This window comes from Penicillium hordei, assembly GCF_028827395.1.
Source record: "Penicillium hordei strain IBT 12815 chromosome Unknown utg000002l_segment0_segment0, whole genome shotgun sequence".
NCBI lineage: Eukaryota > Fungi > Ascomycota > Eurotiomycetes > Eurotiales > Aspergillaceae > Penicillium > Penicillium hordei.
The window spans coordinates 2,098,349-2,117,989 of NW_026623143.1; the positions used below are offsets into that span (position 1 = coordinate 2,098,349).

A 19,641-nucleotide genomic window follows, 5' to 3' on the forward strand; every position below is an offset into this window, starting at 1 on the left:
CCGGGTCGGCGAGTGCAACTTTGGATCTACCACAGGATTGTGCACGATTGATCGAGGTATCAGGTTGGGGTTGCTCGAATCTCGACGCAAGGGAAGCGTTGCCGATTGGGGCCGAATATCAAAGATGATATACCGATTCAGGTACGTCCAGAATATGCAGGTTGCCACGAGACCAGGCCGAAGTGAAGTTCTGGAGGTGGCGCGTGAACTGGCAACTTTTGGACGCGTCTGCAATGCCCTGGCAGATGGCCGATGAAAATGCAGTAGCGCTTTGTGAGTCCTGCGCTTCAAATTGGAACGAGCGACAACCTGGACTTTCAGGCTAAAGAACCACTGGGAACCAATGCTCTAATGCTATGGCCGACTTTGGCACGGGGAGTGAAGCGAGCGAAGACAAGAGCCTACGGCGAGACCATCCGTGTCGAGGTGAGAAAAGAATACAGAAAACGAAAGGCAGCACTATACGCGCCCCGCGCATCAGAAATGATAATGGTGGAATAATAAAAGACTGAGGAAGGATAAGAGTGTTAGGGATTGAGGATGTGCGAATGGACAGTGAGAAAATATTGCAAATTTATGGGAGTTCTCATAACACTGGTCGTTCTTGCCATTTTGGTTAAGTTTCACATTTCAGCTGAAAGGAGGTAGAATAAGCATCATTGAGGCGGTATACCTTCAGTGGTTGCTTGCTTCTTTTTCTTATTTTGAAGAAGCCCTGGGGATATTTTGATACTTCCCGGCACATGATGTCCACCGGTTGACGTGTGGCGCCTTAGGTAATCTGACCTCCGGGCACTGCATCTCCCCCCGCCTTGTCTGCCTGTCCTCTTGGTCTCTTGAAGTTAGGGCGATTTCGGCTACCAATTGAGATTCAGCCGATTCCCTCTTTATTGCCTCGTTCTATACATCGCCTACACTTCTTTCAACTCCTTGCTACATTGTGATCGTGCCTAGGCCCAACCACCCGCCATGGCGTCCCAAACACCAGCCGTTGTCATGGACAAGTAAGTTCACAGCTGCAAGGATCAAAGGAATATCTGGTGCTGACTCTAAACTTTTCTTTAGTGGAACTGGCTATTCCAAGCTTGGTATGTGCTGTCTTTAGTGGTTAGGGAGCTCGCGATCACAGATTAGGCTGACATGCTGCCTCCACTATTCCAGGTTTCGCCGGTAACGACTCCCCCTCTTTTGTATTCCCGACCGCAATTGCAACCAAGGCCGGTGCTGGAAGTACTGGAAGCTCCGGGGGCCGGCCCCCAGTCGCAAACAAGCCCTCATTCCTAGGTGCTGGCAGTGGTAGCTCCAACCTGTCCGCGAAGCGTGGCACGGAGGACCTGGATTTCTTTATCGGCGATGAAGCGCTGGCTGCGGGCAGTGGCCCAGGATATGGTGTTAACTACCCGATCCGGCATGGACAGATTGAGAACTGGGACCACATGGAACGATTCTGGTCGAACTCGATCTTCAAATATCTGCGCGTGGAGCCCGAGGACCACTACTTCCTACTCACTGAACCTGTAAGGCGACTGCACATGCCGCCAATGGGCTGCGTTTATCATGATGAGACCTAACATTTCTGAACTATAGCCTCTCAACCCTCCCGAGAACCGCGAGAACACCGCCGAAATCATGTTCGAGTCGTTCAACTGTGCCGGTCTTTACATTGCTGTTCAAGCAGTGCTCGCCCTTGCTGCGTCATGGACATCCTCAAAGGTGACAGACCGATCTTTGACTGGAACGGTCATCGACTCGGGTGACGGTGTTACCCACGTTATCCCTGTCGCCGAGGGCTACGTCATCGGGTCCTCTATCAAGAGTATCCCGATTGCCGGACGAGACATCACATATTTCGTGCAGAGCTTGCTACGTGACCGTGGAGAGCCCGACAGCAGCTTGAAGACAGCAGAGAAAGTGAAGGAGGAGTACTGTTACGTCAGCCCCGATATTGTCAAGGAGTTCGCACGTTACGATCGCGAGCCAGATCGCTTCCTGAAGCACACCGTCAGTGCGCCAAACGGGCGGAGTATAAACATCGATATTGGATACGAACGATTCCTCGCTCCGGAGATCTTCTTCAACCCCGAAATCTACTCGTCCGACTTCCTCACCCCGCTTCCCAATGTTGTTGACGGCGTCATCCAGTCCTCCCCCATTGACGTCCGAAGAGGTCTCTACAAGAACATTGTGCTCTCTGGTGGTTCTACTCTGTACAAGGACTTTGGTCGTCGTCTACAACGTGACATTCGTCACTTAGTGGATGCACGAATCCGTGCCTCCGAGGCTCGTAGCGGTGGCGCACGGAGTGGTGGTCTTGATGTCGCTGTTGTCACCCACAAGCGCCAACGCCACGGTCCCTGGTTCGGAGGTAGTCTGCTGGGCCAGACGCCTGAGTTCCGGAGCTACTGCCACACTAAGGCCGAGTATGACGAGATAGGTCCCAGCATTGTCCGGCGGTTCGCGCTGCTTGGTGGCCCAGGAAGCTCGTAGGGGGGGAAATGAGTGAACCTTATCATTAGATAGTTGTCAATCGATGTAGCTCAGCCTTTTGTTCATAGTTTGTTTATCTCTTTTCTTTCTTCCTCGGTGGTATTCTCTATTTTCTTTTTACCTCAAAACGGCTTGGCGCCGGTGTTCATCGGCATTTACTACAGTGGACTCGATGCCAATTTATAAGGTAGGGATAATTGGCAGTCTATATATGGCCTGAATATCTTAAGGCGAAAAATCGAAAATGAAAATGAAAATGTATTAAAAAGGGTACATATCCACTATTGCCATCATGCTTTTTGACATTTCCCCCCCCCCCAAGAACGCCATGAAGTATGCTATATCAGGCAAATATATATTCCACAAAAGGCTCAAGAATATTACTTTTCAGGCATCCCATCACTCAAACAGTCTCAGTGTTAGGGAAAGAAGTACGGTTCAAAATAGCCACACCCTCCACATGACCGGTCTGAGGGAAGAAATCGAAGCCACGGACGCTCTCAATCTCATAGCGAACATTCTGCTTCTCATCACCCTGCACCATAACAGCAACGTCACGAGCCTGGGTATGGACGTTACAGCTGACATAGACAACACGACGCGGCTTGAAATCAAGCATCTGGCGCAGGAAGTCTTCCGAACAACCCTTGCGAGGGGGGTCAATAACCAACAATGTCTGATCTGATGGGTACGGAACGTCCTTGAAGAGAGTAGCAGCATCGGCAGCAGCGAAGCCCGTGTTTGGAAGATTGTTTGCACGAGCATTCTCACGTGCTGAAACGATAGAATCACCTCCAATATCGACACCGAGGCTGGACTTGAACAATGGGGAGAGGGTAATTGTAAACAGGCCCGAGCCGGAATATGCGTCCAAGAGGTACTTGATGGGCTTTGCATCTTGGTCGTTGCCCGCGGGGATAGCTTGCGAGCGGATATACTCTGTGAAGCCAGACAAAATTGAGTTGTTGTTTTGGAAGAAGGCACCTGCTTTGTTGCTGAAGATATAGTCGTCGACGTACTCGAAAGATGTGGCGTTGTTGTCTGTGACGCAACGCTTCTCTTCGATGTAGTTTTCGCGCTCAATGCGGATCACATCGCCCGTGTCTGCGTTGGGAGTGGCGGCAATCCCGCCGACAGTGGGAGTCTCTCCCTCGGCGGTAGGCGCGGCGTCCTTGGGGATACGTGCGGTGGACTCCCGCATCAGGAGAGTAGCACCCCGCTTGTAAGAGCGGATGTTCTCCGCAACTCGTTTTCTCTCACTAGTGAGTCCGCGACGCACAATGTCTGTTCCCAGGGGACAGTCTTCGATGTCCATATCTAGTCGTCGGTTCTTGTATGTGAATCCAATAGGGGGGACCTGCGGTTTTTCGCTGTCCTCCTTAGAGCCTTTGCCGGCGCCACCATGTGCGAAATGCGGCGTGAGTTTTGTGCGATATCCAAATTGCATGGGCGAAGCAAAGGTTTCTCCAATGGTAGGAACAAGCTCTGGGATCAACCCAGAGAAATTGGCATATGCTTTCTCCACAATGCGCCGTTTGTGAGCAAGCTGGTCATCGTAGGACATCATCTGAAGCTGACACCCAGAACACTCTCCGAAGTATTTGCATCCAATCAGCGCATCGTTTCTCTGGGGGCCCGGTTCGATCACTTTCACAAAATCGGTCAAACTGTATGACAATGGCTCGAAATGCTTGACCAATTTGACCCGCACGGTATCTCCGGGGACCGTGAACGGAACAACATAGACATATTTCCCATTCTCGGAGAGCGCTAGGCCATCACCTGTTGAGGAAAGCTCCACAATCTTGACATCAATCTCAGTGAATTTCTCGGGAAGGGACAGAGGCTCGCTGTCGCCGTCCTGTTCGGTCTCGTTGCGTTTCAGAAGTTGGTTGATATCGCAAAGCAGGACCTCATCATGTCCACTGCTCTTGTTGTTCTTGTCGACCTTCGCCTTCTTGCGCTTGCCGTCGAAGTGTTTCTTAGGACCGTTCTGCATTATTGCGGGGACTGGCGCATTCGTTGAACGGCGTTGATAATATAATTTGGAGGCTGGCCGCACTTGAAGAGCCGTTAGTGTCTGAGAAGACAAAGAAGAAGTCAAGTGCCTAGCAGATGACCGTATTGCAAACATATAAGTTGGAAAGCGACAGCAAAATAATTTCTGGAACGAAAATCATCAAATGGGAAATTTATTAGAAACGCATCTAACGCGTCGTTGATTGGTTGGGGACTGACCGCCCGCAAGAAAGAAATTCATCCCGACGCTTCACCTCCGACTGGCCTCTTTTGCCTTTGCGTCCCCCAATTGTCTCCGCATTTCGCCTTTTTCTTTATTTTTAAAGCTCTTAACCGGCCTATCGTTGGCTGGGGAGCTCATTGCACCGTCATCATGAACATCACACGGCCAGCACGATGCCTTTTATGCAGCTTCACTCGTGCTGCCGGCCCAAGCACGCGAGTCCCTCGACGCCAATTCCATCCTACTCCCGCGCCTCTCTCGAACCGGAAACCCAAGTTCCCCAATGTTAAGGCTCCTCGGGTGGATGATTACAAGCCCTACACGGAAGAGCAGAAGGCCAAGCTCGCCAAGGAGTACTCGGAGGCACAGATGGCCGCCATCGAAGCCGGCGAAGCCGCTATCGACCCGAAGGATCTCGCAGAACAGATGAACGAGCGCAGTGATCCCATGTCATTCAAATACATCGACGACTTCTCGGTGATTGAGCCCGGCATTGATCGACACCAGCGCGCCCCGGAGTCGAACTCGGATTACAATTTCAAGCTGAAGAGCGAGGACGATTTCATGAAGGACTTCGGCCAGTTCTTCGCTGAGATGCCTGATAACGCGACAGGTGCAGACTTTGTTAGGTTCGCCGACAACCTGCGCGTCACCCACGGCAAGGAAGAGAGCGAGCTGGCCCCGCACAGCGCACTTGTTCCGGATCTCTTCGGACCTGGTGAGACCATCGATGAGCCCCGCGTAGAAGAGCAGAAGACAGCCGCCGAGAAGGGCGAGAAGGAGCGGTCAGCGGAGGCCGAGGAAATGACAGATGCCCTGAAGAGCTTGCTCCTGGCTACAGGCTACACGGAGAGCCAGGTCAAGGGTCTCCGCACCAAGACTCTCGTTTCACACAGCGTCACCAACCAGACTCGACTAGGAAAGGTCCGCCGTGCATACCGTCTTTCCATTGCCGGTAACGCCAATGGTCTACTCGGTATCGGTGAGGCCAAGTCCGATGAAGCCTCAGATGCAAAGATTCAGTCGCAATACCGTGCTATCCGCAACATGCAGCCCATTCCCCGCTACGAGAACCGAACCATCTATGGCGATGTCAAGGGCAAGGTCGGAGCGACAGAGTTGCAGCTGATGCACCGTCCACCAGGTATGTCTCGATCCATCACCCCAGGCGTGTTCCTTTTTGCTAACAATAATAGGCTTCGGACTCCGTGTCCAATATCTCATCTATGAGATGTGCCGCGCTGGCGGAATTCACGATCTGTCCGCCCGAGTTGGTCGCTCAAGGAACCAGATGAACACGGTCAAGGCCGCCTACGAGGCACTCATGAGCCAGCGTAACCCTGAGCAGGTTGCTTACGCACTCGGCAAGAAGATTGTCGATGTGCGCAAGGTGTACTACGCAGGTAAGATTTAGGGCCTGCAATAGCCTTAGCTTGCTGTTTTGTCCCAGCGTGTATATAATGCTTCTCTTTTCCTCTTGTGTCTTTTGCATGTACTTCTATAAGTTGGTTGTTAAACATGACGGGTCATCAATTCTCCAATCCTCCAGTATTCTGGGCTATTCATAGCATATCTGGAAAATCATATATCAACAAGGTTCTTTTGCATAAACATCATCTGATTCACGGCAACCCCAAAACTTGGAAACAACACCCCGGGTATAATACGCGAGTAAACAAAAAAAAAGAACCATCAAACTTCATAGACAATCTTTCATGCCTTCCTCCTTTATTGGAATGTCATGTCCCCCTCCCCCTCATATCCTCCATGCTGATACTCGTGGTCCTGGAAATGCCGATCCTCATTCTGCTGTTGTTGCTGTTGCTCTTCATTCTCATTCCAGATCTGTTGCTGCAAGACAATGCTATACACACTGGCCTTGAGCAGGGTGCATACAGTCGCAGTCTTGCGTTCAAGGAGACGAAGACCATCGAGGGGCATGGAAGCGGGGGAGCCGGCGAGGTCGGCGAGTTTGTCGGAGAGCTATGTGCGAGGCATTCATCAGTAACCAGTATAATCAATATCCATAGCCCATTTAATATCCAATAGGACATTGTTTATATCTTTTTCCGGTGAAGAATCTAGATTGTCCCAGAAGGAAAAGATTAAGGCCAACGAGCTCTTCTCGCACGTACCTGGTTGACATTCCGCAGCAATCGAGCGTATTCTTCCAGCACTTCCTGCTCTAGATCTGATACAAGGGAATTATCGGATCCCAAGAGGGGGTTATTCGAGTGGCCTCGGCTGTGCGAGGCATCTGTATCGCCCATTGATTGCGGGATTGGAGGGGTGGAGGATTCCGCGGGGTCGACCTCAGCGTACGAGTAATCATTGTCTGAGTCTTCGGGTGCGAAGGCGGACATTGTGGAGAGAATTCTTGGATTGATTTGCAGTTTTCTTGAAGGTGAGTGTTGAGCTGCGAAAGCCGTGAGAGCTGCACGTGTGTTTTCGTGTTGTGTGTTATGCGGCTCCGCTAGGACGCGTTCCCCAAGCTCCAGCTTCCGCTGAGATCCGATATCTATTGGGGCGGGTTTTATGCTTCAGAACTTATTTCAACGTCAGTCCATAGGTTGATATTGTATGTTTGAGGTTATGGCGATCTCTACATGGTCTACTTTTCAAAAAAAAATCATGCTTGATGTCTATTGGGAACATCTCACTAACAACTAACACAGGTGTCATAAAAAACGCATGTACTATTAATACATAACATTTCACTCCTTCAATATTGTCTAAAACTATAAAAATGGCCTCATATTATATCCTATGAATACCTCAGCTGAGAACTATTTTTTTTCATTTAAAAAAATTGTCCGATCGGCTATAATAAGAACAATCTCAGTTCCTTGGTGTTGCGAACCCCCGTTCTAGTCAAGGATGTTACGCAGTTAGGCAGCTGGCTTAATAGCAAGCCCACTTCCTATTTTTAAACGGAAATATAATTTCTATAAGGAGTTTGTTCTATTGGACTTTTATAAGTTATTTCGGGAATAGAGTAGAGACATTGGACAATGGATTGGGTACTCCGTACTCAACAACTTCGTATCCGTGCAGAGTACTCCATACATGTAGAGAGCAATCATTTAACAACAATGAATACAGAATTTAAATCTAGCTGCCTTGTGAGCGAGCAGCCAACCACACCAGCCTCGGATAAACCGTGTGGCCTTACTTGGTTGTATCCACGAAGGCGCTAGCGTTACTCTCCCAGCTGCGACAGCCTCTCCGCGCGTTCTACGGAGTACTCCGTACCTTAGATGAGGGTCTCAGCGAAAACTCAACTCCCGGGGGCCCCTTTGTGCAATTATTACCGCAGTCCGCAAACTACTCCGTAATGTAACGGCGAATGTTGTGGTGCGCTATTCGCCCCTATTGCGTTCCCCATCCTGACAAGAGAGAAAAGGAACCCCCCTATAAAATCTATATTGAGTATCTAGCAGATGTCCGGAGATAGAGAGCTCTACTAGCAGCGCAAGTTCCATGCAGCAATTGTAGATTAAGTAGCCAGTAACGTAGAAGCTTTTAGAACCCCAGCGAATGATCGACTTGTTCCTGAAACACAGTTGTTCTATTGAGAGCAATGATTACCATCTTGTATCCTCCTGATGTGCAGTGCATATTCTGGAGGCCCGAGAACTATCGACACAGTTGCAAAACAATATGTTACAGTGTGGGCACTAGCTGGGATTGGATTGGCTGTAGATATCCACAACTGAACTGAGGACTGAAGCAGACGGGAGTCCGTCGCAGTTCCTTCCCCCCACCTACTATCAACGATAATCCCATGGATAGAGGGCTTGGCCGTAAATTGGCAGAGCATTCCCACAGGCTAATCGATTTAGTTGAAGCTTGAGGGACAAAGCTCGCAATTCGGTCCTAGCGACCCAATTTTCGACTAGGATGCAAGCCTTCCCAAATATCGACTGGGGCTAGTGAAGTGCTCGAGTGGATCAAGTTCTGAATTTATAGTTCTGCCTGAGGCGAAGTTTTAAAATTGATATTTTCGAGATCATTTCCCTAACTGGTGGGTATGGACTAGTTTCACTTGAAGTCAAACGGTTGATTGCGAAAATCACAGATCCTTCATCCAACATACAGTAGTTAGGATTATTATGTGTGAATGTGAACTCAGAAATATTTTGTCTCATTCCCGATCCAGAATTCCCCATTTAGAAGTGGATATCCTTTATCGCAACTGCCTTGTGGTCTCCGTACTCGTACAAGATACATAGCACCATAGTACCATAGGCGATTTTAGGACTAGTTCCCCTGAAAGCCCAATGCCAAAAGTCTATTAGGAGGCGGCAGACTCCAGAAAATGTTCTTGCCCCGCGAAATGCGCAGGTCCTTTACCGCGGCGTCCAAGTCATACGAGCCACCTGCGCCTCTACTTTATTTACGTGGAAGCCTAGTTCTACATGGATAGTTTCTGACATCGTCGCGTCGAGTGACTGATTTTAAATTGCCAATTCAACTAATATAGCCCAGTGTGAATTTGCAGCCCTAACAACGGATTAACTCTAGCGTAGGAAATGAGCCTTGGCTTTGCGTTTTCCACATTATGATCATGTCCCTCTGGAATAATGGTCTTCACCGTTATCGCATATTGTGGATCATGACAACATGACCCAGAAAGGAGAGAAAGACACAATGCAAGTGGTCAAGTGGCGACTCCCTTACGTAGAAGAAAGAAACGAAAGCGAATACGTAAGTGCCCTTAAGTAGGGAAATTGGCGGTATTAGCCAGTCGCCCCAGATGCGGGGCTCGAGCGGTACTAGAGGGGCAGAAATAGAAGATCTCTTTTTCGTCTCGACTGTTCACAGACGTTTCATTTCTAGATTTATGGGACCTGGTCCCTTGACCCGAATAATAATAAAGTTATCCAAGATAGGGTTTGGGTTGGACACGTGTCAAGGTTTTTCCCAAAAATGGTTAGAGGCTTTCCACTTTTAGCCCAAGTCAGGTACAATAGCCAAGAAAGGTTAGTCAGATTTATCTTCTTGCGAATACGAATCGCCACTTTTGAATACAATGGTCTTTTGAGTTTTTCAGGGGAAACATAAAGGAATTCATTTTTAGGGGGAGAACGTTCTCTGTGGATTCCATTTAGTGCTACTCCGTAGATAGTGTATGAATATGTAGTGGGGTCGAGTTTTCGACAATGGGATAGGGGATCTGAAGATCTAACCTTTCAATTTCCGACAGGGGCACCCAAGGTTTAAGCTTGTTTTAGCTCGACTTATCAAACGGGACATACAAAGTATGGTATAGTTGACGAGATACGCGTATGGACCATCCATATTTTATCTTCGCCACAGTGCCCACAGCCCTGTCACACCTCTTTATCCAATTGTAACACATTACCCACCTTGACCTCCCCTCTTCATTCCCCATGGAGTTCTCCCGTGTCCACAACTCGGTTGGACAGTCCAATTTACACTGCCCCCTTTGTGTCAGTCCCCTGGGTCGAGAGGAACGGGATGTCTTGCGCTACGGCGTTATGTAAGTCTAGGTAACTTAATAGATTAATGAGTTCATCATGCGAGTAAAAAAGCAAACAAGACATGTCCCCGAGGAATTGTTTATTATAATTGTCTCAAACGCCATATCCTTCTTCTATGTTCAACCTTTCGACTCAAACAACTAACGGTCATATCTCATCGGATTCTTTGGTTAATTCTATCAGATGAGTAAGATGTCTACCCCGATTAGGGCTAGGGACAATGTCTTCTCACGACGTGAAATCGAAGGCATGCTTGCCGATGGCAAGTTGATTATCATTGTCGACGGCAATGTTCTCAGACTCGACTCATGGATCAAATATCACCCCGGAGGTGATATGGCCATCAAGCATATGATTGGCAAAGATGCCACGGACGAAGTAAATGCGTGAGTCTCCCAAAACCTCTCCATTCTTGTTCAATTCTATGTGCGCATGATACTAATACTCTTCTCAAAGTCTCCATTCGCAGGAAGCCCGTCAGCGCATGAACAAATTTCAAATTGGCCGAATCGAGGGCCGTTGGACCAACTTCCTTCCTCCCATTCAAGGTGGCGAATTCCGTCCATTGATCGAAAATGAGCTGGTTGAAGAAGATCTGGTGAGCTCAGAGCTATCGAGCGACGAGATTTCGGCCCCACCATCTCCCATCTTCGAAGCCGAAGACGACAGATTGGGCCTAAGACGCAGGCTATCAGTATCAACAATCTCCTCGGCAGTCAGCGCCGTCCCTCCACCAACCGACACCAAATCACGAGCCTACGTGATCGATGCTCGAACTCAAGAGGAGATTGAGCTGGATACATCCAAGTATCCTCCTCTTGACGCAGAACACCAAGAATACATCACAAAGAGATACCGCGAGCTGCACCACCGCATCCGTGAAGCAGGACTATACAACTGCAACTACACAGCCTACGCCATTGAAATCTCTCGCTACACCCTCTTCTTTGGATTGTTCATTTTCTTCCTCAAACAGTCCTGGTTTTGCACATCTGCTTTCTTCCTCGGCTGTTTCTGGCACCAACTCGTCTTCTCCGCCCATGATGCCGGCCACATGGGTATCACGCACAACTATCAAATCGACACCACCATCGGCATGATCATCGCCGATTACCTAGGCGGCCTAAGTCTAGGCTGGTGGAAGCGCAGCCACAACGTGCACCACATCGTAACCAACGCCCCCGAGCACGACCCCGATATAGAACTGATGCCCTTCTTCGCGCTCTCGCACCGCTTCTTCAGCTCCCTCCGCAGCACCTACTACGACCGCATCATGGAATTCGACGCAGTGGCCAAGTTCACGGTCAAATACCAACACTACCTATACTACCCCATTCTGCTTTTCGGCCGCTTCAACCTCTACTTCCTTAGCTGGGAGCACATCATCGTCGGACGCGGACCGAAACAAGGCGCGGGCTGGTGGCACCGCTGGTTCGAGTTCGCCGGCCACATCTTCTTCTGGATTTGGTTCGGATACGGCGTTGTCTGGTGTAGCATTCCGACTTGGTTTAACCGTGTCGTTTTCGTTCTGATCTCGCATATGGTGACTTCGCCGCTGCATGTGCAGATCACGCTGTCCCACTACGCTATGTCCACTGCTGATCTCGGCCCGCTGGAATCTTTCCCCCAGAAGATGCTCCGCACTACTATGGATGTTGACTGCCCGCCTTGGTTGGACTTTTTCCATGGTGGTCTTCAGTTCCAGGCTATCCACCACTTGTATCCTCGTATCCCGCGGCACAATCTGCGCAAGACACAGCAGTTTGTTCGGGAATTCTGTGAGGATGTGAACATTCCATATGCTGTTTTTACCTTCTATGATGGTAATAAGGAGGTTATTGGTCGACTTGCGCACGTTGCCAGACAGGCGAGACTCTTGGAGGAGTGTCGGAAGGCTTGTGCGGCGGATCCTCATCATATGCATTGAAGACGTTCGCTCTTTGGCTTTTGAGATACCCATTATGTAGTTTGTATTATTTTGCAAATTGGGATCGCTTCGAATTTTGATAATCTTATTTCGTATCGTTTAAGCGAAACGTCTATGTTCTGTAGATCGTTTTCCCCCCCTCCTTCCAATATTCATTGCTCTAGATCTGAATTTGACTCTACTGTGCTCTATTTAGTATATGAAGATTTTACCTCTATTTGCCAATCATTTACATCTAGCTTTAGCCTTTACAGATGCCTTTTCGATTAACTAACGTATTTCACCACCGAGCCGCCCACCCCAAAACACATAGTAAATGCGATAAATTACAGCTTGATTTCTCAACAACGGCAGTTTATATAGAGATTTCATTATAGGCTAATGCTTTTTACGTAATTTCTAGCTTTTCTAGGGAGTTTGGGAAATATATAGAACCTTGTGATTGCGATATATATATAATTCTGGCTTTTTACACTGTAATTTTCAATACCGTAATAATGTACCTCTTCGATTTTCTTAATATTGATATATAGTATTTAAAATCCTTATCAATAGCTATCGATATATAATGAAATCAATAAAAAGCGCGGTTGTTAAGATATAGGGTTATAAAATATCGCGTTTACTATGTGTTTTGGGGTGGGCGGCTCGGTCGTGAAATGCGTTAACTGTTTCTGCTTTGTAACACTCATTTCTATAAATTATGGCTGTTTACAGTGCGAAATGACACATTGTAGGCACATTTCTTAAGATGGGACAATTAGGCAACACGGAGAGACCATCGAATAGATTGAGACAAAGGCCAAATGTTGAAATGGCATCGAGTTTCGTACATATGGCTTCACAGCAAGGGTAATCTTGAAAACATAAATTTGAGATTGAAAACAGCACGCAGTAATCAGTTGATCAATACAGGTGTCACGTGGAAGACGTAACCCGAAAAAGTGAATCCATAACGCCATCCGCTGCGAAGTAGTGTGAAAGAGCAAATGTATAGCACAGTTTTCAGGAAGACGTGCAAAAAAGAACCCCCCAACAGCTCAGAAGTCGTGACACAAACCATGTGGCAATTCCAACAGTTCGGTGCCGATGCTATGTTGTGCCTGAATTGGAGACGCAACTGAGAGCGATCCAAGGCTTTAGGATATGAAAAAAATGCAATATGCAAAGCAATCGACGAGCAATAAGACATGACGATGGGACGAAAAGAAAAAGAAAAAGAAAAAAAGCTCGAGTAGATCCACCAACAAAAAAGTCCCGAAACACTCCATACACCCAGCGAGGATTGCAATGGAAGAAGAATAGCATCTAAATACAGTCGTTAATGCATCATGGTCGTCAGCGAGCCGACGCACATACGGCTGTTTTCCTCGTGTATCGGATAAAAGAAACAAGTGACGAAAAAAAAAAAAAATCTGGGCTTTACATATCCCCCTCGTGGTGGAGGGTGACACTGTTGAACTCCTCGAAGGGATCGTTGAGTTCGCCGTTCGGAGTCGCGAGGCCCGAATCCATTGGAACACCCTTCATCTTAGTAGAATCGGTGCCGCCAATATCTACGCTAGCGCTCTCTTTGACGTTGCGGAAGTTCACCGTATCCGTGCCGGCACGACCCTGGTGGGGAATCATAGGTGGCTTCATGTGACGAATGAGTGCCCATTGGGTCTGTCGGAAGAAGGGGTGAGTCTTGACATCGGAGGCACCAGCGCGGGCTCCTAGGCGCTTAGTTTCATCCTTGATCAGCAGTTTACGGATCAGGGACTTGCACAGGTTTGATGTCTGCTGCACACCCGAGTGCTCTGGGAAGTTCACCTCATCCCGCAGAATGCTGGCAAACGTCGCGTTTCGGTTCTTGCCTTTGAATGGAGTAGTGCCGTACAGCATTTCGTAAATCAAAATGCCCAGGGTCCACCAATCAACAGCACTGGTGTGACCGCAGCCCTTGATCACCTCAGGTGCAATATACTCTTCCGTCCCGACGAAAGAATTTGTTCGGAAATCGGCAATACATGACTTGGTATCAATCGTAGGCAACCCTGTGGTGGAGTTGCCACCACTTCGTGCGGGAATCATGGTTGGGGCACCCCCGGGTCCGGATTGCTTGGACAAATCGAAATCAGAAAGCATGATATGACCAGACTGGTGAAGAAGAATATTTTCGGGTTTCAAGTCACGGTAGATGAAACCCATGAGATGGAGATATTCCAGCGCAGCAATAACCTCTGCGGCGTAAAAACGAGCTGCATCCTCGGAAATACTCTTGCCGGGGCGGGTTTGCAGGGCTAGAGATGCACAAGTCAGCAATAAATTCTAGAAAATGATGTTGAAGATAGGACGGAAAGGTAAACACACTCCTGAAGAACTCGCCACCACTGCAGTACTCCATGCAGAGATACAGATAATCCTCTGATTGGAAGGAGTGGTATAGGGTGACAATGAACGGGTGGTTGCTCGTAGCCAGAATCTCTTGTTCGGCCAAAGCCCGTTTAATCTTGTTCCGTTTGATCATCTCCTTCTTGCTCAAAACTAGCCGCAAGTCAGTATATAGCATCAGACAGTCACCGGTGTATAAGTAAAACGTACCTTTCATGGCATACAGACGGCTCGATTTCTTCTCGCGCACCAGATAAACTTTGCCAACATCACCCTTGCCGATCAGCTTGATCTTATCGAAGCTGGCGGGGCCAACCTCCACATTTCGAACTTTGATAGAGTTCGAACTATAGGTGCGGCGGAAAGAAGCGTTACTGCCGAAATCTGAGCTGAGTGAAGAAGGTATCGCCAGATTCGACTCGTCGTTGCTTAGATCTGCGAGGCCCATTGATCCGCCCGACTGTTCCACCAGGGGCTCCTTGCCCAGTTCCGCTGTCTGAGGACGGTCACCCTGACCACTTGTGAATAGGCCTTGGGCATTCGGGGCAGAAGCCACACGTCGTAACTTGCGCGCTAATTCCTCTTTGTTCGCAGTGGTCGCCTGTTCCACCGCCGAGACCCCCGTGACTTGCAGCTCAGGGGTGTCGGGGGGAGAGGATGGCACTGACCCATCATTGCGGTGTCGCAATGCTGGCTGGCCCTGGTGGGCAAAGTATGGGTTGGCGGATGCGGTAGGCGACATCGCATCGTCGAGTGGGTTGCCTTCACTAGCAACGGTTGTCGATCGATTGCGGCCTATGCCTGGCAGAAATCGAGACTGCCGGAAAGCAGACTTCTCGTTCTTGGCCGCCCCATGGCTATCCCGTTCGCGTTCGGTACTTCCTGAGGCATTGGGTTGGGGAGAGTGGCTGCTTGAACTGTTGATACGGAAAAAGTTCTTGATCCTCGTAGGCAAGTGGCTAGACTCGTTGGAGTGTTTTCGCGAGGGAAGGGAGAGAGCGGGGAAATTCCCGCGCTTCTCATTATTTGTCACCGCAGACGGACTAGAGGCGAAGAGCTGTGTCATATTGGGTGGGTCGCCGAAATCAAAATCGAGACCGAGATGACAGTCACCTAAGACCTAAAAGATGATTTGAAGTGTGCAAAAGCAAGGTATGAGATGTGTGAAAGGGCGGTAATCTTCAAAATGCCAAGTACCGGCTGGGGATATAATCGCGCGGGGGGGCAATTGTTAGTAAGAGGCGGTACAACGGGGGTTGTCCACCCAAAGAACTGAAACGACAAAAGCCACGGAAACTAGGCTCATGGATAACACGACATGTCAGAACAAGTAAAGAATGGAAATCAAGAATTGAGAAACCAGTGGGAAAAAGAGGAAGGTAAGGAGGAATTGGAGTGGAGAAGGACCCGTGGACGCGGAGGCCAAGGCTTAGTCATCTGAAATCTGGGCAGGGCAATCCACCTGCAGGGTAGTGGGCATTTGTGGACAAATGTCTATCTACAAATATCCATCTACATCATATGTCAGAGGTGCTGAGTAACTAGAGCAGAACACCTGCCTGGGCAGAGGAAAACAGGCATAGAAGTGCTTAGAAATACTAATTAGAAATAAGTCATCTCAGTATAACTCTACATTAGCCCCCACGAATTTTAGGCATAACTGAAGGAAATACGGAATTAAGGAATTAAGGAACTGAGTGGCGACATTCCAAATATAAATAACTACAACGTACAAAGTACAAAGTACATCTCTCTACAATATACACATGATAAGCATACACTTCATTCCATTGGAAGAATATTAATACATAATAATATCGTACAGATTCTCGTCTCAATCCCTTCAATATCGTTTCCTTTGACTCGAACTGGGTCCATGTTTTCCGTACTTTTTTTTTATGGCTTTTCTCTTCTCTGCTCTCATTTGAAATCTGAAACACTTCGGCAACTCCGGGAACACATACCTAGGCCGGGGCTCAAATCCCCAGCGCCCAACGCTATGGTTGCATAGTATCAAAGGAGAGCATGCACATTGATTCTGCTGGTGTTCACAATAGCAGGCGCAGTATGTCGGACACTAGCATCAATCAACTGCATCGAATACACAGGCAAATAATTGGCGTTTTGCTGACTGTCTGGCGCGTCGAAACCCAGAGCAGTTGTTGCGGGTACTTCGTCTCTCAAGTCATCAATCAATCTCGATGAATTTGTGAGCGAGCAACGAGCGTTTCGGATATTTTCACGTGCGTCATGTCTTCGGCGGGCATTCAGACTTGATGTGATCATACGAGACCCAGGGCTGCTGGAACCACCCACAGGTACATAGTGTCTACGACGGGCACTTGACCTGGAGATCACCCTGCTCGGGCTATTCCGGGACAAAGGGCTATACCTGCCATATGGGCTATTCTGAGACAACAAAGGTGTATCCGACATGTCGTCTGGGTAATCCGCTCCGAGGCTGTTCATTGTCAAGGTGAAGTTTCCACTGCGGCTTCCATATGTCAAACCTGGCTCCTCACACAAGCAATGGAGTTTGGATGGGACTTACCTGTGATGCATAGAATCCTCTAATTGTTCGGCTGAGTGGCATCCTCTCCTTCCATCAGATGCTTCCACTTCCCGATCACCCTCCACGTTTACGACAGACACATCGAAAAAGTCGGGTGGAATGACAGACACCTGGTAATCCACCATCTCAGTACCTCTGTGCTGCCGATCAAAGGAAAGCTCTGAGAGCACCTCTTCATTAAGTCCAGGTCCGGGACTAGAATCTCTCATCGTCTGTTGCTCATCCTCTGAACTGCTCGAAACTGATGCGACAGGGCATTCATTCTGAAGATAACGAAGCCCGTTATGGGTTGTACCGTGGTTCACTTCACCCTCATTTCTGCGGCGCTATGAGTTAGTATTTTCTAAATGCCAGCCTGGGGCAAGTAACTTACACACTAAACGCGAGGTTTGATGTATTCCCATTATTTGCAACTGTGCTAGTTAGTTCGATGGCGTGCTCGTGGTCGAGTTCAGTAATGGAATGCAGTGCCGGTCTCAAATCGGCGATGTTTCGACCGAAGTTCCGAGGGAGGGTTCTGCTGATGCGACTTTCGTTTCTCGGACGACGTTTTGTCCAGGTCTCCTGAGGGTTCCATGATATGGTTCCATTGTTTTCCGCATCAGAACCCATCCCAAGAGGAAAGAGACCGTCCAATCGGCTATTGCCGTCAAAGAGCGGGTCATTGCTTCCTATAGGCAAATTGCCGATTATCCCATTCCCATCATGAAATAACTCCGATCTTCTATCAACCTGAGTGTGATCGAAGAGTGAGTTTCTTCTGTTTCTGTTGCGATTTCCATTTACATCATCACGAATCAACAACTCTGAGCTTCCATCAATCTGCATGTTATCACGATTTGGGTTGTTCCCGTTCGTGCGGCCTGTACCATTGCGGTTGTTGTTTGCTGTTGTTAATGGTTGTCTCTGGAATAGGATTGGATGACCGGTGTCGGGGTCAATAATATCGATTCCACGATTGTTGCTAGCACGCTCAATCTCACTGGTGCCATCAGTCGATAGTTTATCATATGAACCACTATCGATCGTTCTTCCGGGTCGTAAGTGCATGTGGGCGGGATTCGGATGGGCTGGCTGGATGGCAATACCTCCTGGATCATTGGGATTGTTCATGCCAGCTGCCCCTTCACAGCCCATGAGGTCATCATATTGATCAAGAGCGTTGAGTACTCTTGCCCGTTCGTTGATGTTGTAAACACGCAAATTATAACAAGGATCGCCAGGTGAAATATGGGGGTCCAACGCGATAACTTCGTTGACCTCCTCCAGATATCTTTCATGATTCCGGAGTTTGTTATTCAGTCGTGTCTTTGCCTCAATCATGGCATCAGGGCCGCACATCCACGCCAGTTTTACATATCGAACATAATAGTCGTCACCCGGGAAAAGATCAAACGGGGACATGAACGACACAATCTGCCCAATTGCAGCTTCTTCGTAGTTAATCTGAGTCTCGATAAAAATCCATCCTCCCCGGCGCTCCTCAGCTTGGTGGGTAGGCTCATGGCGCTGCACTGCATTTGGAGTATGCTGAATGAACTCTGGTTCGACTTCGTCTAGCGGTTGGTGCTCAATCCATTCATCATATGGAATGTCTGATCCCATTGTTTGGGAAACATTCAAATCCCGTGAATCGACGGGAGTTGCGAACTGGGATGCGTTTACCGGCAGAGGCCATGCCAACTGCTCCCGCAGGTTATTATCGGACTCCGTGGAACGAATGATGAATTTCTGTTGCGTTGTTCTGTTGCGGCCACCAGTCACAAGTTGATCACCAACAAAGACATGTGGAACAATCGATTCGTTGTCATTTATTGCAGCCATCTGTGCAGGCGATGAGCCACCAAGACGGGGTGGCCTTGGTGGCTCCATTGGAACGATTCTTCCCCCAGCCGTGACTCGCTGGTGTTTTGGGGAAGTGTGCTTTTTCAGAAATTGAGCAAACCCTACATCATTCGTGGAGAACACAGGCTCAGTGGGATTTTTGCTGATACGAGTCTGGCGATTCTTGGAGGCTTTCGATACTGGAATTTTGTTCGGTCGCGATGACCTGGCTGACTCTCTAGTCGGTTGATTTCTCGGGTTTTCTGAAAGGATAGGCTTCATGCTTCCAACAGGACGCACTTTTCTGCCTATGTTGATGGTCAACAAAGTTCTTTTCATTGGGTTATACAGAGTCGATGGCCCTGGGAACCATGACAGCTCTACTTGATGTACTGGAACCCAGTTCACACCAGCAACCCAACCGAATATTTGCATCTTTGGGAAATATCATCAAGAGCATCGTCACAAAGGGAAACTCACAGTGTCTTGCTTCACTGGTCCACTTGCAGTGCACACCTGTGTCATGGCACAGTGCCAACAAAGTTGGTATGGTATATCTCATTATTTTCATTGAGATGCAATATCCACTTGTCGAGAACAAAGGAAAGGATGAAACTCGATGAAAAAATAACAAATCAGAATGATCGGGTGGAAGGTGCAGAGTCAATGGAGAAGGAACGAGGGTTCGAGGCTATTCAGAGATTGGGGGTCA

At 48.5% G+C, this 19,641-nt stretch overlaps 7 protein-coding genes across 7 annotated transcripts; 3 read left to right on the forward strand and 4 right to left on the reverse strand.

Moving 5' to 3' along the window:
- Nucleotides 1-969: 969 nt before the first annotated feature.
- Nucleotides 970-2,487, forward strand: N7537_004080 (actin-related protein 3; the record flags this gene model as incomplete). The annotated part of the gene is made up of 4 exons (XM_056895138.1): nucleotides 970-1,004; nucleotides 1,066-1,088; nucleotides 1,162-1,517; nucleotides 1,588-2,487. The coding sequence occupies 4 exons, from the start codon at nucleotides 970-972 to the stop codon at nucleotides 2,485-2,487; spliced, it is 1,314 nt and encodes a 437-aa protein (XP_056754886.1).
- A 403-nt stretch (nucleotides 2,488-2,890) lies between these two features.
- Nucleotides 2,891-4,486, reverse strand: N7537_004081 (tRNA (uracil(54)-C(5))-methyltransferase; the record flags this gene model as incomplete). Its single annotated transcript, XM_056895139.1, has 1 exon — nucleotides 2,891-4,486. The coding sequence occupies one exon, from the start codon at nucleotides 4,484-4,486 to the stop codon at nucleotides 2,891-2,893; it is 1,596 nt and encodes a 531-aa protein (XP_056754887.1).
- A 393-nt stretch (nucleotides 4,487-4,879) lies between these two features.
- Nucleotides 4,880-6,147, forward strand: N7537_004082 (mitochondrial 37S ribosomal protein uS5m; the record flags this gene model as incomplete). The annotated part of the gene is made up of 2 exons (XM_056895140.1): nucleotides 4,880-5,873; nucleotides 5,926-6,147. 2 exons carry the CDS (start codon nucleotides 4,880-4,882, stop codon nucleotides 6,141-6,143), a joined length of 1,212 nt encoding a protein of 403 aa, XP_056754888.1. The 3' UTR covers nucleotides 6,144-6,147.
- Nucleotides 6,148-6,443: 296 nt separating this feature from the next.
- On the reverse strand, nucleotides 6,444-7,092 carry N7537_004083 (DASH complex subunit DAD3 family protein; the record flags this gene model as incomplete). Its single annotated transcript, XM_056895141.1, has 2 exons — nucleotides 6,444-6,712; nucleotides 6,865-7,092. The coding sequence occupies 2 exons, from the start codon at nucleotides 7,090-7,092 to the stop codon at nucleotides 6,458-6,460; spliced, it is 483 nt and encodes a 160-aa protein (XP_056754889.1). The 3' UTR covers nucleotides 6,444-6,457.
- A 3,324-nt stretch (nucleotides 7,093-10,416) lies between these two features.
- N7537_004084 (fatty acid desaturase) lies at nucleotides 10,417-12,160 on the forward strand (the record flags this gene model as incomplete). The annotated part of the gene is made up of 2 exons (XM_056895142.1): nucleotides 10,417-10,619; nucleotides 10,690-12,160. 2 exons carry the CDS (start codon nucleotides 10,417-10,419, stop codon nucleotides 12,158-12,160), a joined length of 1,674 nt encoding a protein of 557 aa, XP_056754890.1.
- A 1,422-nt stretch (nucleotides 12,161-13,582) lies between these two features.
- On the reverse strand, nucleotides 13,583-15,599 carry N7537_004085 (putative serine/threonine protein kinase (Nrc-2); the record flags this gene model as incomplete). The annotated part of the gene is made up of 3 exons (XM_056895143.1): nucleotides 13,583-14,442; nucleotides 14,513-14,686; nucleotides 14,744-15,599. 3 exons carry the CDS (start codon nucleotides 15,597-15,599, stop codon nucleotides 13,583-13,585), a joined length of 1,890 nt encoding a protein of 629 aa, XP_056754891.1.
- A 947-nt stretch (nucleotides 15,600-16,546) lies between these two features.
- N7537_004086 (uncharacterized protein) lies at nucleotides 16,547-19,500 on the reverse strand (the record flags this gene model as incomplete). The annotated part of the gene is made up of 4 exons (XM_056895144.1): nucleotides 16,547-17,027; nucleotides 17,085-17,423; nucleotides 17,479-19,237; nucleotides 19,323-19,500. 4 exons carry the CDS (start codon nucleotides 19,498-19,500, stop codon nucleotides 16,547-16,549), a joined length of 2,757 nt encoding a protein of 918 aa, XP_056754892.1.
- Nucleotides 19,501-19,641: the final 141 nt, after the last annotated feature.